A 14,788-nucleotide genomic window follows, 5' to 3' on the forward strand; every position below is an offset into this window, starting at 1 on the left:
AGACGTGGCCTACACCCATGATTCCATGATTTATGGCTTCCAATAGAAATATATATCTGTGTAATTGGTCAAGATGCAGCGTTGGCATAAACGTAATCGTGGTAGTCCTTTTCCCCACTAATATAACGCCTGTTGGATCACTCAAGTAGTCGGATACTATTATCAACAGATGCAACTAGAAACGTCGATGGGAATTGAAGTATAACTTTTTTCTGGGTACTTATAGACCGCCTATAGCCACACAGAAGATCACCTTTGTCTGATGATATGGCTTCAATTACGACAGTGGGATTTTCATACCTGATGCAGCATTAGAGAAGTTTTATTAAGTTAGCTGATACCACAGCCTATTGATCCTGCAATCAATCCATCTATCTTTCTACACAATGAAATGTGGTCTATGGCATATTATTCTGTTTGTATCTCCTTCACGTTTTATCTTATATCTGTAATATCTTTCCCGGGTAACTTTCAAAGGTTTAAGAAACTAGATATCTGCTTGCACGGCAAGTCGCCAGACTTAGCGTTTCTTAAACCGGTCAGCTTTGCTTTTCGGCCACTTAGGGGTGCAACTTTGTTGAATGTTTCTCTTGTATTTACTTTCTGTTAACGTTACTAGACTTCCAGTTTTCTACTATGTTAAGCCACAGATGTCTGTAAAACACGTCCATGCCCCTTCAATATCATAGGATACTGTATTCTCTGGATCATACCAGGTATTCTGTGGAGGAATAGCTTGCTTCTTGCAAACATATGAGCCATACTGACTGACATTGCTTGACCCCTTGATGTTATCGCCATCGACTGTGAAAGTCGAAGTTTGATCACAGAATGTTGCTTGGCTTCCATCAACCATGCCATCCTGGTTCCACGTGCCTTGGATAGGCACAGCCGGTCCATAACTCAAACCATTGTCTACCATAACCGCATTCCATTTCCCGTCATCCTCGCATGTGAACCCAGTGGGGCACTCAGAGGCAGAAAAGTAGGTCAGATATAGCGCAACGGCCGTCGACGTAGACTCGCTGCCAGAAGTGGTCGTGGAAGGAGTGTGGGACTTGGTGCTGGTTGTAGTCGGCGTGATTGTGGAAATTGTCAGGGCTGGGGTGACATCGCAGACCAAAAAAGTGGTTTTGGACTTGTTGGCCTTTGTTGACAATGAGACACCGTATCCTCCATCACATGAGCAGTAGGAGGAAAGGCTGGTGCTTTTGATATCGCAAGACGAGGCCGAGATAGCAGTAGCGGTAGTTGTTGAAGCAGACGTCGTCACAGCTGGCGCTGTCGCCGATGCAGTCATGGTGGTGCCACTCGTCATGACAGGATCTAGGCTAGTGTATAGCGGGTTCAACCAAGATGCCACAGATGCGGCGATAGAGGCCAAGGCATCATCGGAGCCCTCAAGTAACGTGAGTGGCATCGAATCTGCGTCCACAGTCCCTGGGGAGAAATTAATAAACCCGGTAGGCTCACAGCTATTCATCGTCAACGAGGTGCAGAGAGTGGCACAGGACGTCGATGCCCCGTCTGGACAGGCATAGTCACAAACAGTCGTGACAGAGGGCGTGGCAGTTGCTCTGCACGATTCAGATGTTGATGTCTCTTCTTCCTCGGAGCCACCGCCACCTCCTGCTTGCAGACAGCTCCCTAGAAACACAATAGAATATATGTCAACGTCGTGCACAATTGGCAAACTATGATTACAGTTGCTTGGTTAATGAATAGGTAACAAGGTTAGTTGACTTACCAGCTCCGCATCCAGGTCCGCAACCGAGTAGACCACAGCCTCCTCCGCAAAATCCCAAGCCACAACCTCCATCACACCCAAAGAATCCACATTTACCCCCACAACCAAAGAGGGAACAATCGATCTTTCCACAACCAGTAGCGCCGCCACCAGAACTACATCCTCCATTTGAGGGTGCCTCGCCGTCGGAGTACGTGAGTATGGGGATGCTTGTTCCGGGGGGTTGTATTGATGTCGCCGTCGGCTGAGGCGCCACGCTAATAACATGTGAATTGTCAAAGAAGGTGACGAGGATGGGTGTGTACGAAGTAGTACTTGTAGCTTTAGCAACAGCGACGCCTGATATGGGTTAGAATTAAGCTATACCATCTAACGAGTCAGAACTCACAATAATATTCATCGACCCAGAGTCCCGAACAATCTGAATTTACCGCCGGGTTCCATTGCTTAAAAAGAAAAATGGTTGCTCAGCATGAATTAGTTGTATTTCTTAGTCTCGTATAGCTTACAATAAATTGCGCAAGTGTAATGTTGTGCGCAGTTGCAATGGAATAGCATCCATCGTCGGCGATTGCTTGATAGAACTTTGTACAATCGGAAACAATCCCGCTTTGGACAGCAGTAGGGGTTGTGACGGATGGCACGGTAGCATTTGCTGTTGATGTTGTGGCAGTAAGAGTGGTACTGTAATCAGTATGGAAAAGGGGGAAAGTAGCTTCACTTTGTGGCAAAGTCAGACCAAAGGTTGGTGGAGCAACACTCTGCATAGGGCTCAAGAAGGCATTTCCGCCAGTTGTCGCCACAGTAATAGGCCAGAATGGTATCTCGTTGACAGTGAAGGGAGCAACGGTAATTATAGTGGTTTTGGTTAATGTGACCCCGTTGGAGCTTGATGCAATGGTAGTCTGGTATGGTGGCCAGTCAATCGTTATAGGTGACGCTAGTGGGAAGGGGGGTAGGATGATAGTGCAGGGTGGCTCGCAAGAGATCTCCTTGGTTGCATTTGTCCACAGATCAGGCCCGATATAAATATCTCCACTTCCTCCATTGGAACCGTTGTCACCGGGAAAAACAACAGAAGCTCCGCTAAGTCCATCTGTCAAAATGGGAAGAATTAAGTATTTGATCTTTTGAGAAGTCTTAGGGATACTCAACTTACTGGTCGCTGTTCCGTCGACGTCCAAACTGACAGCCCAGACCATTGTTCTGCAGTATACAATTAGCTCATTACCGGCACTATAGTATTCTCGAAAGTAGACTATAACCTACCCTCCAATACAATGGGAATTCGCGTAGTCCAACTTTGCCTGAAACGAAGCCCAGTTATCATAGCTCACCCATTGATTCTCATCAAATGTCACGATTTGAACTGAAGAAGTTTTATCGTAGGTCTGTGTGGCATTGCGAGATGGATCTTTCAGAATTGCTTCAATTTCTGAGAATGAAAGCGTGCCAGCACTGTTTGTGCATTCGCCCGGATTACCTGTTAAGTAGATTATCAGGCACTTGTGATGTCAATGTGGTCTTTTGGACAAAATACATACCAACTGTCGAGAAAGGACATCCTGCTGTGATGCATGACGTATCTTTAAGAATAAAGCCTGAAATGCCCAAAAATCAGCACCGAATTTATATATGTCCCTCGAGTGAAGAGTTACTCACTTCGGCCATAGAACCCCAGTCCCATCACAACTTGAGAGGGATGAATGTCACTTCGCCACAGAAGATCCATGGCCGAGACGATCTCAGTAAGATTGGTATGTGCGTTGACAACAGATCCAATCCAAGGATCAGCTGCATCCCAGCCACCGTCTAAAATAGTTAGCCTAGTATAGTGTGCTGATAACAACGTATAGTCTTTCACTCACGAAGATCGTATGTCATCATGTTGAACTAAATGCATGTTAGAATGGTCTGCAGTAAGATTAATTTATAAAGCTTATAGAACTCACCCAATCAACACTCTTTGCTATCTTCACGATATCAAAATTCTGAAGATACCAGTAGCTACTGGGTAGAGTAATTGTTAAACCATAGCCTTTACCTGCGCTATCAAGCGCAGAGCGAAGATTTGCCAAGAAAGTTGGGTAGTTTTCATAGTCAGCATCTGATCCACCGCGATCAGAGTCAACTGGGTATTCCCTTTGTTTTTTTCCTCGTTAGTTGAAACTTTTTGGCAGCGAGTCGAGGGGTGAGGGAGAGGAGGGGAAGGTGCTGGGGGTTTAAGCAATACCAATCCAAATCCACACCATCGAATCCGTATTTATCCAAAAAGCTCAGCAATGACCCGAAAAAGGTCGATTGCTTGGACTTAGATGCCGCCAGCTCGGAAAAGGTGGTAGCAGTTGGCCCAGGATCATTAAAGGCCCATCCACCGACAGATATCCAGACTTCCAAGCCCTTCTTGCGCTTTTTAAGTGCGGTCACGCGACTGTAGAGCTCTTGTTGAGATGTTTCCATAGGCGTTATTGTGTAAAGATTAGGGTCAATGTACAGAAAAGCGAAATTGATGTGTGTGTAGCCGCCAATTGGGATGTTCTCAGGTGGCATGGTGTCACAGGCTCGTTCAGAGTTCCAACCCTCATAGTACGCGATAGTCTTCTTCGTTGCCGAGGTTCCATCGCATACTGGCTCAACAACAGTGGTGTCGCCACAAAAGTCTGTGGTTGTTCCACAGAAACCATACTTGCTGCAGCAGACATTCAGAGGGCAATTATCGGATTTGGCATATTGGGAACCTGAATTAGATCATTAGGAATGTTAGAAATTTCGATAGCATTACAGAACATCGTTCAACCTGGGACAGCTCATACCCCATTTGTCTCCCCAGCCTGGGTAGACACCAGGATCGCAGTCAGCCAATTGGGAGCAAGTCCCATTTGTACTAGCTGCAGCGATGCAGTTGGTAGGTGAACAATAATCTGGGCCGTAGCCACAAACATTTGACAATTTAGAACAGCATCCTTCTGAACACGGATTTTTCGAGTCGCAAGAGATATCATCAGATAAAACGAGCGTCAAGAGGGAAAGAAAAGGCAATGCAAAAGAAAGACGAAGGTGCCGCATGGCTCTTGACAAGGTGCTCTGCGGAGACACCTTATAATATGAGAGCAGGAATGTCACAAAAAATGATACAAAAGAGTGTACGGGAGTAAAAGATTAAGATTACTCGACGCCATCGAGTCTTTATACCTCGGATCCATCTTTGACATTATCTACGCCGGTAGTCAGTTGCTATGACTGTGTTGTTTTCCTGAGAACAAATGTTTAGATATCTCGCTAAGCTTCGTGTAAGCGAAAGGAGCCATTGCAGGGCGCTAAGACTAAAGAAAAGCTAGCGTTTCTCCATTAAGAAAAAAGCTCTGACTCGCAGAAGTGGGAGAACTAGTATGGATATGGAACAGTGCTCCGTGGTGTAGAAATAAATAGCTGGGGGGGATTTGGTCACATTGGCATCCCTAGTTTCCGCTCGTTTCCGCTCGTTTCCTCCCGTTCCCGTTTCCGCGGCGGAAGATCAACAATCTTTTACAGGCTTAATTAGCTTTTCCGGATCTACATATCGAGATAGACCAAGCCTAAAGCACGGATATGTTACAGTTTTAAATAGCCTAAGTCTTCTTGAATTGTAATTTTCTTTATCGCCGAATTTTAGAAATGATCTTTTATTTGCGCGTCCCCTGAGGAAATTCTACTCTTTCGCGCTAAAATACTACCAATGCTACATAAACCCTCTCTCTCGCTCTCCACTGTTCGTTTAAGTTAGTAGACAAATATTTGTTATCTTCGCCAAAGTGATATCCATCTTCGCGTCCAGGGGTTGCCCAGACTATTGCTTTTCGGAGATTAAGGCTATTCCAAGAGTTTACCTAGGTTGTTATACAATTAATTTGTTGTCTTTTTACCAATTAGTTCCATGAGTTTGCCGATTCTTTGAAGTCAAACACACGCTCTCGGCACTTTTCAGCATACCAGGGCTATTAGTCTCATGCTAGCTCCAGACTACAGGTGTTATAAGCTGTGACACCGAGATGAAGAAACACGACGTGTCTCACTTATATTTTGCTATATGTACTTTGTGAAAAGAAGTATCATCAAGATAAGCCGGGGTTGTAGTGTTTGCTTGTACGCGAGTATTAAACCCTTGATATCGTACTGCATTATAAAAACAAACTTTTACCTTTAGTTTTTATGTAAAATCATATCATTGCTCTCAATTTCCAGTTTTTGTCAGCGGGCTATAAGGCTAGCTTGTTTTTCTTTCCTTTCGGCTGAGGGAATAGGTATTCGCTGCAATTCTGATCCCTGGCTGTATAATATATAACCTGTTATTCCAACTTTCACTGGGTATGCCATATCTTTCCACTCTTTTCCACTCGTTCTTATTTGGGTTCCAAGACCACTTACTTCTCGTTTCGCTCATTTAGTATGTATGAAGCGTTTCATTGAAATTCTTACCTTTATTCTTATCCCTCTTTTGCCACGTTATCTTGATGGTTCTTGCTCAAGTCTATACAAAAAGCTTCTTGTACCATGAAGTATTGCTTGCAAAGTTCCGCACAATGGCTGCTAAACTGGATTGGAATTCTCCTCTCTTTTGGTCAATCTTGTGCTTTGGACATTGGTAGTCGCTTTCAAGTCGAAATGGGCCAAGGCCCCATCACACGATCTGGAAGAGGTACCTACGGTGGAACCTGCTATGGCACGAGTGCAGATCTGAGTGCCATCTATACTGAGGCAATTGACATGGCTCAGGTGGCCTTGGACTCGTTGAACAGCTATGCTACTAGTGCGACGGTGCGCGCAACTGTGGAGACATTCTTTGGAATACACCCCGATTCGTCGACACCTACCACAGTGTCAGCCGTTAACTCGGCACAATTCACTTATGTCAAATGTTAGTTGATATTTTTGTTTTACATTAAGAGTATAGGGCATACTGCCTGTCTCTTACTTTTTCGATTGTCAAGTGGAAGCAGACTCCAGGATTAACCTGTCTTCTACTAGTTGTTTTCGAGCAAATCATTGCTTTCTCAGCACATAACGAGGATGATCCAATTCCTCAGGTGCATTTCTTTTGCGACGATAGCTGGCGATGGAAAACTGAGATGGTCTATAGCCCTAATGGACAAATGACTGGCGAAACAATCTTGAAGAAAACAGGTAAGTTTGATTGATAAAAACCATCTTAAGCCAAATCGCTAGCTGGAGCAGCGCTGACATTGCAATCATTATCAAGGTGGTGCTGTTGAATGGAACTGGTGGTCTCCTTTGTTCAAAACAAACATGGGCACCACCCCGGGTTGTGCTCTCACTGACACCTCAGCAACGTTAGGTTTCACAACCGTAGACAAACCAGAGGACATCTACGCAATTACCATGTGTCCATATAGCTTTCGAGATAAAGCAAAGCTTACTCTTAGTCCTTGGCGCTCTAAAGCAAAAATAATTGCAGACGGGGCGGGACTATACAAAGCTCTTTCAACACCCGGAACTTTTCTGCATGAGCTAGCACACTTGGTCACGAAACGTGGTTAGTTTACCTTTTGCTATCTGTTCGATTTTTGACCTGTAACTAACACTCATAACTATGGTTAAAGTTGTCACAGATGCAAAGCTCAATAATGGGCAAACTGCTTACTTTCCTGCAAATGTGGCTCAACTTGCAAGAGAATCAAATGAAAAAGCTGTCAAGAATGCCGATAGCTATCAGTGGTTTGCTATTGCTATGTATCTTGATCAATGTGACTGGTCGCGAGAGATCTGCGCTCAGAGCACCAGTGTATCAACTGCAGCTAAGCGATCGGACAATCAAACCAGTACTGATATACCCCTGATGCGAATATTGAACCGACGGATATTGCTCCCTGGCAGAGTTGTGACTCCATTAGATTAGTAACTTTCAATAAGTTTCTTAGTATTGAAACTAATTTTGGCTTTATAGAGCATTAGTTGTTCCTTTGGTTCCTAAGTCAAAATGAAACGAACATGAATTACCTATGTTATTAGGCAAATGAAAACTGAAATTGGAAAACAAGTTGGTCTTTAGTAGCAAAATAAAAACAAAAACTGAAATGTAATCACAACAAGATTATATAGCCCTGCTCCTTTCTGTTCTAGTTGCTCGGCAGGATAATCTAGTTCAAAGAGAATATATGGTGGCAAATGCACGAAGAGTAGTGAAAGTAAAGGACTAAGGTATACTTAATGTACTAAATTTAAAGACATATCCGTCGACTTTGGCCCTGCTACATATATCTATCCATATATCTTAAAACACAAACTCTGGCATATTTTTCCGTTTGTGTCTTCCTCGTGTTTCTCTTTGCTTCTCCCTCAGGGATTCTACTACTACCTTGTATTATGTGATACCTTTCCCGGATGACTTTGAAAGGTCCAGATAATCTCTATCATCAAAATTGGCTGAAAATGGACTAGTTCAAGATCCCGCCTATTGTTCCACAGCTCTTTGAATAGCCATTGGCGCCACACTGTTCAAACTGCTCTGCCATTACTCTCCTTCTATAATGATCCATCTGAGTCGTCGTCCTCGTAGGCTCGCCGACGATCTTCATCCAAACGCTTCATTGTTTCAGGAGATATAGGTCGGGGAGGTTGTGGTACATAGTCCTCTGGTGCATAGTGAACGACCTCCAAGAATTTAACATGTAGCGACTCGTACCCGATCATCCCAAGATCTTCCAGCTCGTTAAAGAAGTTCACCATGACGTCCCCCGTCGGCCTTCCGGGTACTTTATTTATTGCCTTTTCTTTATAGAGTCGTTCTCCTGCCTCATCAGTGAACGCAATGAAAAAAGCCAATCTCCTTGCAGTTTGTCCCTGGTACTCACAAGTCCCCTCTATCCATGCACGAAGCTGAGACTTGAAAGCCGCCCAGGGATTTTCAGCTGGGCCTTCATCATCCTCAAAATGCCAGTAGGGTAGCCCTCTAAACGCTTCAATAGAGGAGATAGCTTCCTGATCTAAGTCTGCAGGGAAATAGATTGTCAAGACCTCATAAAGCCTCTGTGGAGGGAAAATAGGATTTGCGGATATGATCTTCCCACCCCTCGGCCAGGCAAACTCTTGGCTCCATGAGCGATGTGAAAGGGCTTCATTCAATTTGAGGAAAAGCTCTGAGGTAAGAAACTCTTCCCTGTGTCTGCTGCTTCTCCACTCTAGCAACTGATTAGTTATTGGATATTTAGAAGAGGGTATGGCATTTCTTATATCAAAGGGTTAAATGCTGCTTACCGATTATTAACCACTCGATTCCGCTTAGTTCACGTGGACGGCCTCGGGCGATAAATATGCATGCTTGGAGTTTGCATATGTCTTGGAGGATGGCAAAAAGGTTATCTCCATTTGGGATGACACCACTGGGCGGATCTTTGAGCGATATCCATTCTACTAATCTGCGTGGTTGTTCCATTGGAAATGGATCTTTGCTTTTTGGCTTTGTGGTGGTGCTGTTGTTAGCCTGCAAGTTATTCTGTTGCTTTGAAGTGTGGTTTGTTATAGTTGTCTTAGCATCCATTTTACTGGCCCGGGCAGCCGATCGGGTAATAACAGGCATACTGTAGTAAAGGAACAAAGCAATAAAAAGAAATAAATAAAAGTCAAGGAGTACTTAAAAAGAGGGGTTAGCTAGATTTAAATAAGGGAACTGTTATCAGGCTCCCCTTTGTTATTAAAAGGCCTCCTTGAAAGTGGATTTCCCTGTTATTCTTAGCTTTGTAATCCACTTAAGTAGTCTTAGGTACTTCAAAGTACCTAATAACTAAAAGAGTGTTTATTATCTATAGCACTAACTGTTTGAGGTAAGCGGTTAGGGTTAGTTAAGGATAGTTAAGGATAGTGGTTAGGTTAATGTTAGCGGATAGATTAGGGTTAATAGTTAAAGTTAGTATTATATATATATACAATAATAGGTAGTGTAAGTAGTAGGCAGAGAGTACTAAATACAACTTGCTTTTACATAAATTTATTATCGAGGGAGCCTTTTAATAAGAAAGGGGGGCCTGATAACAGTTCCCCAAATAAATACTTACTCTTACTTGAATTTTTTAGCCAACAAGTTACACACTGTATTAGGCAAGGCCTAGACACGCTAAACTTTCTGTTTACTCAATGCCATGCCATGACTCAACCTTACATTCTTCACTTTCGAGGACCTCATGCCAAAAAGATCTGAAAAAGGTATTACAACAGTACTATACCATGGATCAAAGATTTCCACGAATGGCGAAATAACCATGGCCAGCAGGGAATCCACCATAACGTCGGTGGTCGAGCGCGGCACGACAGACTGCAAAAGCTGTGCTCGACGAAGGATTCGTTGTGACCGTGCGAGGCCATCTTGTCTCAAATGTATGAAACGAAATATTGAATGCCCTGGCTACGGGCGTAATCTTCGATGGGTGAATGCAGTAGCTATTCGAGGCCGTTTCAAAGGGATGAAATACCCCAAGGATTTATCTCAAGTCAACGTACCTGCGGGATTGTCCAAGCCATGGGCCGAGATCGCAGTCACAATAGCCAAAATCATCCCCGGGGCCCCTAACGCCAGAGAAATTGAACACCTGGTCTCTTACTACTCGGAAAAAATTGCTGGGAACATGATTTGGGTAGACTCACCTCAGAATCCTTACAGACGGCTTGTTGTGCCCAAAGCAAAATCATCACCTATCATTCTTTTTGCAATTCTCGCAGTTTCTGCTGAGCATATGGCGGCTACCGAGCCTTTGCTTCGTACATTCGTGCCCAAGGCCTGCGATGTCATCGTTTCAAGCATTGCGCACGAACTGTCCAGAGTCACAGAGTGCTTGGGTAGTAAAGAACCACGGAACGTTCTGGATCTGGAGACGGTAGAGTGGATCTTGACGTCTATGCTCATCCTATCCAACTATGAGTGCATTGGAGACACTTCTGCAACATGGTGCTCGCATCGCCTCGGTGCACGCCTCCTCATCAATAACTATTCGGACTCCCGCGCTGAAACAAGCGAGCTGTTCAGATTTCTGCGCGCTCAGTTTGGGATTCACGACGTCCTAGCCTCCACCACGACATGCTTGTACCTTGGCATTGATGATGTGGTACTGCCGAAACCAGGTGACCCGGAAGCACTGCTGTCGGAGTTTATGAGACTCATTCACCAGCAAACAATTTGGATATCAAACAAGACGCCGCAGGACATCCCTTGTCCAGCGATGCTACGGACCGAATTTGATAAGGCGCGGGGTCTCACTCTGATGAAGGCAGCGACATCGGCCGTTTTCGATGACGAATTCACTCGCTTGACCTTCATTCACCTTGTTGACGTTCATCATCTAGCAGGACTACTGTATGCATATCGTGGTGCATACAAATTCACGTCTCAGGATGCTGAGATATCTCATACCACGCTGCAACTATTTGAGAAATTACAAAATTGTTCCTCCAATGATGCGCTGATTCAGCACTTGACATGGCCGGTTTTCATTGCTGGAACTGAATGCCACGATTGCGAGCAGAAACAGCGTTCGATACTCAAGTGGTACAGCGATATTGTCAGCAAAACTGGCTTCAGAAACTACAATGTTGTCATATCTTTTTTAGAGGAGTTGTGGAAGGATAAGTCGGAGAATTGGCTGGAAATGGCGAAAAGCTGGGAAAGAGATGGCAAGCCTTTGCTGGCAGTTTAACTTTGTGCAGGTACTCTTTTTTTAGTCCTAGATACCTACTTACATACAATAAATGTTCATATGAGAAATACGCGCAATTTGGATGAGGATGGACGAGGCTTGTATTAATCTGCAGCAAAGATCTGTCCTTGTCTGCTTCTCACTTCTTTCTCATGAACGACAGTATTGGACAGACATCACCGCATCCCATCGCCCGCAAAGTCATCGCCGTACAAAATCTTGAGAGGATCATCAAGATTGACCCAACCCAAGAAGGGCTTGCTCACCGAGTATCCAACGAGCCTCTGCACCTCTTGAGGGTACCCTTTGATATGCTCATAGGAATTTGCCAAGTACTGGTTTTCCTCCTTTATAAGACGTTAGCAAGAGTCGCACAATACTGTGGTTGTATCAAACAAACCTGTCGAAGAAAACCCTTCGTCATGAAGCAGCTGTATACGAGCCTTTCTTCATCCACAGTCGTATTCGCACTTCCGCCGTGGTAACAAGAAGCAAGCATGATAAAAGCGTCACCAGGTTCTAACTCGGCATAGCAGGATAGCTCCTCATCCGGACACCTGTCCTCGCCCCAAAGATGCGACCCCGGAACAAAACGCGTGGCACCGTTTGCGCGCGTTGTCTTCTTGCCAGCTACAAAGAGACCTACACTGGTATCTCTTCCAATGCGGTAGTCATGATGGTTTTGCAATTCCGGCAGCATGTTATGATGAATTGAGTCGTCACGGTGCAGTTCCTGACGCTTGGCACCAGGGCCGATAGAGAAGACAATCGTGTTGCTTAGTTGAGGCTCAGAGACTGTAGTGTTTAGCTGGTAGCCATACCAGGACCGGTAAGTCGAGGAAAGGAGCCGCAAGCAAACACTACGGTAGAGAGAATTGGCAGGGATGGCGTTGGTAAAAGTTTGAGATTTGCTTATCAAACCCGTAACACGACGGGTTTCCGGAGGGAAGAAATCAACTCCTTCCCAGGGCTTGTCGGCCTGAATATGCGGACGGATGTCATTTTCGATTGTACTGAGGATGTGACTGTCTGTAATGAGCTTTCGAAGAACACAACCGCCGTTGCGAATGAGAGATGCAACGATCTCGTCAGCCTTGGGGTTAAGAGTGCAATCGAACTCGTCTACAGCCATCTGTACCTGTATGAAGATTACCGTGACAATGTGGTGAGAAATGACAATTACTCACTGAGTGTCTGGAGTGCTTTATACTTCCCTAGACCAGGGCGGACCTGTGGAAGGTGCGCGCAATACCCCGCCGAGTTCTTAGTACCAAATCTACCTGAGTAGAGTTATCTTTCTAGTCACGATGTGCCATAATAATAAAGCCATGAGTTGTCAAATCGGGTACTTAGATGAATATTCTTTCCCAATGCAGAATTTCTTTAGAGGATTACTTCGCTCAATGAGAATGTGATGTTGCTTAATTCTGCAGTGAAACAGAGAATATTTCCCAAAGGGGAAGTTGACGGTTGGAACACTAAGATGAATCCACCGACCCACCACACATAAACCAGGGAGCAAGCCACTGGGCAGCGCGAACGGCTAGCAAACCATTTCCAATCAAATTGCAGTACGTATTTAACATGAACAGAGAATACCAGTATTATCTTATACCTATATTGCTTTATTTAACGCGTAAAGTTTATGTCCGATTTTCTTTAAATATTACCAATTGGAGCATATAAAGACTGTGCTCGGACAGCCCTAGGGTTTATTTTACTGTCGAAGCTCAAGATCACAAGTAACATACGCCCCGTAGTAGTAATATTATTACTATTTAAATACCCTCATTCTTCAATCACTCTCCGCTTACCAGTTGTAACCTCTGGTTCAGTTTGTATCAAAAATATACACGAGTCAACCACGGAAGGTATGTCGATTTTCTGGATCTTCTGCATGTGAATATAGTAGATAGACATGATCATATGAACGCAAAATAATCCAGTGCATCCAGGATTTGGCTCACGAGACAATGAGGCCACGAAAGCCCTTCCAGGGTTCCTTGGACGGCTGGCTTGTTGAGCCCGGCAACGTCTTATGCTTGAGAGCGGCCATGTGGCAATCAAGCAGCGAAGAGGTTTTAGTTGTTCTAAGAGAACGCAGCGCATAATTGCTCTTGTCTGTATCCCTTGCTTGCCAGGTCAAGCTGAAGTCAAAGCGAGCGTAAATCTTATATTTACCGCCCACCTTCTTCACGAGATAGTCCGAGAAGTAAGCGCGGGAGATTCCCTCGTGGGCACCTAGCTCATCTTTCATCACCACCAAGCCATCCGGGACATCTTCATACGAAGACTTATCTCTCTTTGTCGGCTTTTTTCCGGCCATGACACCCGGAGCGTCCATAATGGCGGTCAACTTATGACTATCCGAGATGGCGTATTCGTATGCCTCGCGAAAAAAGGGCTTGGGGTCCGGCAGAATCTTAGAGTCCACCTTCCAGCAGGTATTCCAATTGGGTGGCTCTGAGCCGGACACGAAGTCGTAGTCTGTGATCTCCGCCGCTGAGTTTATCAATTGATAAGAAGTCGTATTTGTCTTCATAACTAGCTTCCCGGTTATGGCAGCATCTTCAACCACGAGCTGCCGAGTGATGAACTGGAGCCACTCAAAGTCCTTGTGCTCTTTGTCGTGCTTAAAAACCAGGGCGAAGCCGCCGTACGCCTTAGGGGCCTCTGTAAGCTTGCTCACTAGGGTGGCGATCCCAGTGCCGTCAATGTCCGTTAGTCGGGCATGAACTGCATTTTCTGCCGGAGGGTGAGCCGCAGCTTCCTGGACGACAAGCTCAGCAAGCTTATTGCCCCATTCTGATGTGCGGTTAAGGTGCATGGTCATCTTCTGATTCGTACTTGTCAAAATGGCACTGTTTGCAGGCAGGATTTAGCGAAGAAGACACAGAGTCAGCCAGGCTGCTGAATTGTGATGGCCCTATCTTGCTTTTAGGAGGAGGAGAAATATCTCGCAAATTGCAGGAAAATATATTCTAATTTGAAACTATGTAAGTACAAGAGTAACAAGCGTACTCCATCACAGTCTTTATACCCATGTCCGGCTCTCTGGACCATTTTAGCTATGTTTTTAACGGGCCAAGCTGATCAATAGCTTCCACGATTCTAGCTGTAACCCATTGCGCCGCCACATGCAAATATTCCAGCGACAGTGGAGTTGACACCAATAATCAAGTGCCCAGGCCTATGTAGCACAGGCTAGGCCATAGCTGACTTCAGCTAAACAAAGTTATCATCAGGTCACAGGAAACGGCCGGATGCAGCCAGGTAAGCGATAACAGCTTTGAACCCATTCGCTCTCATACAGTACGGCAGAGTAGAAAAATTGAGCGCGCTTATAGTTTGGCAACGTCGG

General features: G+C 44.9%; 5 protein-coding genes across 5 annotated transcripts; 2 read left to right on the forward strand and 3 right to left on the reverse strand.

Moving 5' to 3' along the window:
• Nucleotides 1-634: 634 nt before the first annotated feature.
• On the reverse strand, nucleotides 635-4,536 carry TGAM01_v210455 (chitinase; the record flags this gene model as incomplete). Its single annotated transcript, XM_024550801.1, has 12 exons — nucleotides 635-1,647; nucleotides 1,748-2,086; nucleotides 2,136-2,193; nucleotides 2,257-2,843; nucleotides 2,907-2,953; nucleotides 3,017-3,230; nucleotides 3,292-3,348; nucleotides 3,410-3,559; nucleotides 3,616-3,640; nucleotides 3,700-3,889; nucleotides 3,981-4,485; nucleotides 4,530-4,536. The coding sequence occupies 12 exons, from the start codon at nucleotides 4,534-4,536 to the stop codon at nucleotides 635-637; spliced, it is 3,192 nt and encodes a 1,063-aa protein (XP_024404453.1).
• A 1,741-nt stretch (nucleotides 4,537-6,277) lies between these two features.
• TGAM01_v210456 (hypothetical protein) lies at nucleotides 6,278-7,640 on the forward strand (the record flags this gene model as incomplete). The annotated part of the gene is made up of 4 exons (XM_018809691.2): nucleotides 6,278-6,641; nucleotides 6,752-6,907; nucleotides 6,984-7,277; nucleotides 7,345-7,640. 4 exons carry the CDS (start codon nucleotides 6,278-6,280, stop codon nucleotides 7,638-7,640), a joined length of 1,110 nt encoding a protein of 369 aa, XP_018657093.2.
• Nucleotides 7,641-8,266: 626 nt separating this feature from the next.
• TGAM01_v210457 (hypothetical protein) lies at nucleotides 8,267-9,320 on the reverse strand (the record flags this gene model as incomplete). The annotated part of the gene is made up of 2 exons (XM_018809692.2): nucleotides 8,267-8,922; nucleotides 8,999-9,320. 2 exons carry the CDS (start codon nucleotides 9,318-9,320, stop codon nucleotides 8,267-8,269), a joined length of 978 nt encoding a protein of 325 aa, XP_018657094.2.
• Nucleotides 9,321-9,999: 679 nt separating this feature from the next.
• Nucleotides 10,000-11,427, forward strand: TGAM01_v210458 (hypothetical protein; the record flags this gene model as incomplete). The annotated part of the gene is made up of 1 exon (XM_018809693.1): nucleotides 10,000-11,427. The coding sequence occupies one exon, from the start codon at nucleotides 10,000-10,002 to the stop codon at nucleotides 11,425-11,427; it is 1,428 nt and encodes a 475-aa protein (XP_018657095.1).
• Nucleotides 11,428-11,603: 176 nt separating this feature from the next.
• TGAM01_v210459 (hypothetical protein) lies at nucleotides 11,604-12,559 on the reverse strand (the record flags this gene model as incomplete). The annotated part of the gene is made up of 2 exons (XM_018809694.1): nucleotides 11,604-11,774; nucleotides 11,828-12,559. 2 exons carry the CDS (start codon nucleotides 12,557-12,559, stop codon nucleotides 11,604-11,606), a joined length of 903 nt encoding a protein of 300 aa, XP_018657096.1.
• Between the last annotated feature and the right edge of the window lie 2,229 nt (nucleotides 12,560-14,788).

The sequence above is a fragment of the Trichoderma gamsii genome, assembly GCF_001481775.2.
Source record: "Trichoderma gamsii strain T6085 chromosome Unknown Scaffold_63.2, whole genome shotgun sequence".
NCBI lineage: Eukaryota > Fungi > Ascomycota > Sordariomycetes > Hypocreales > Hypocreaceae > Trichoderma > Trichoderma gamsii.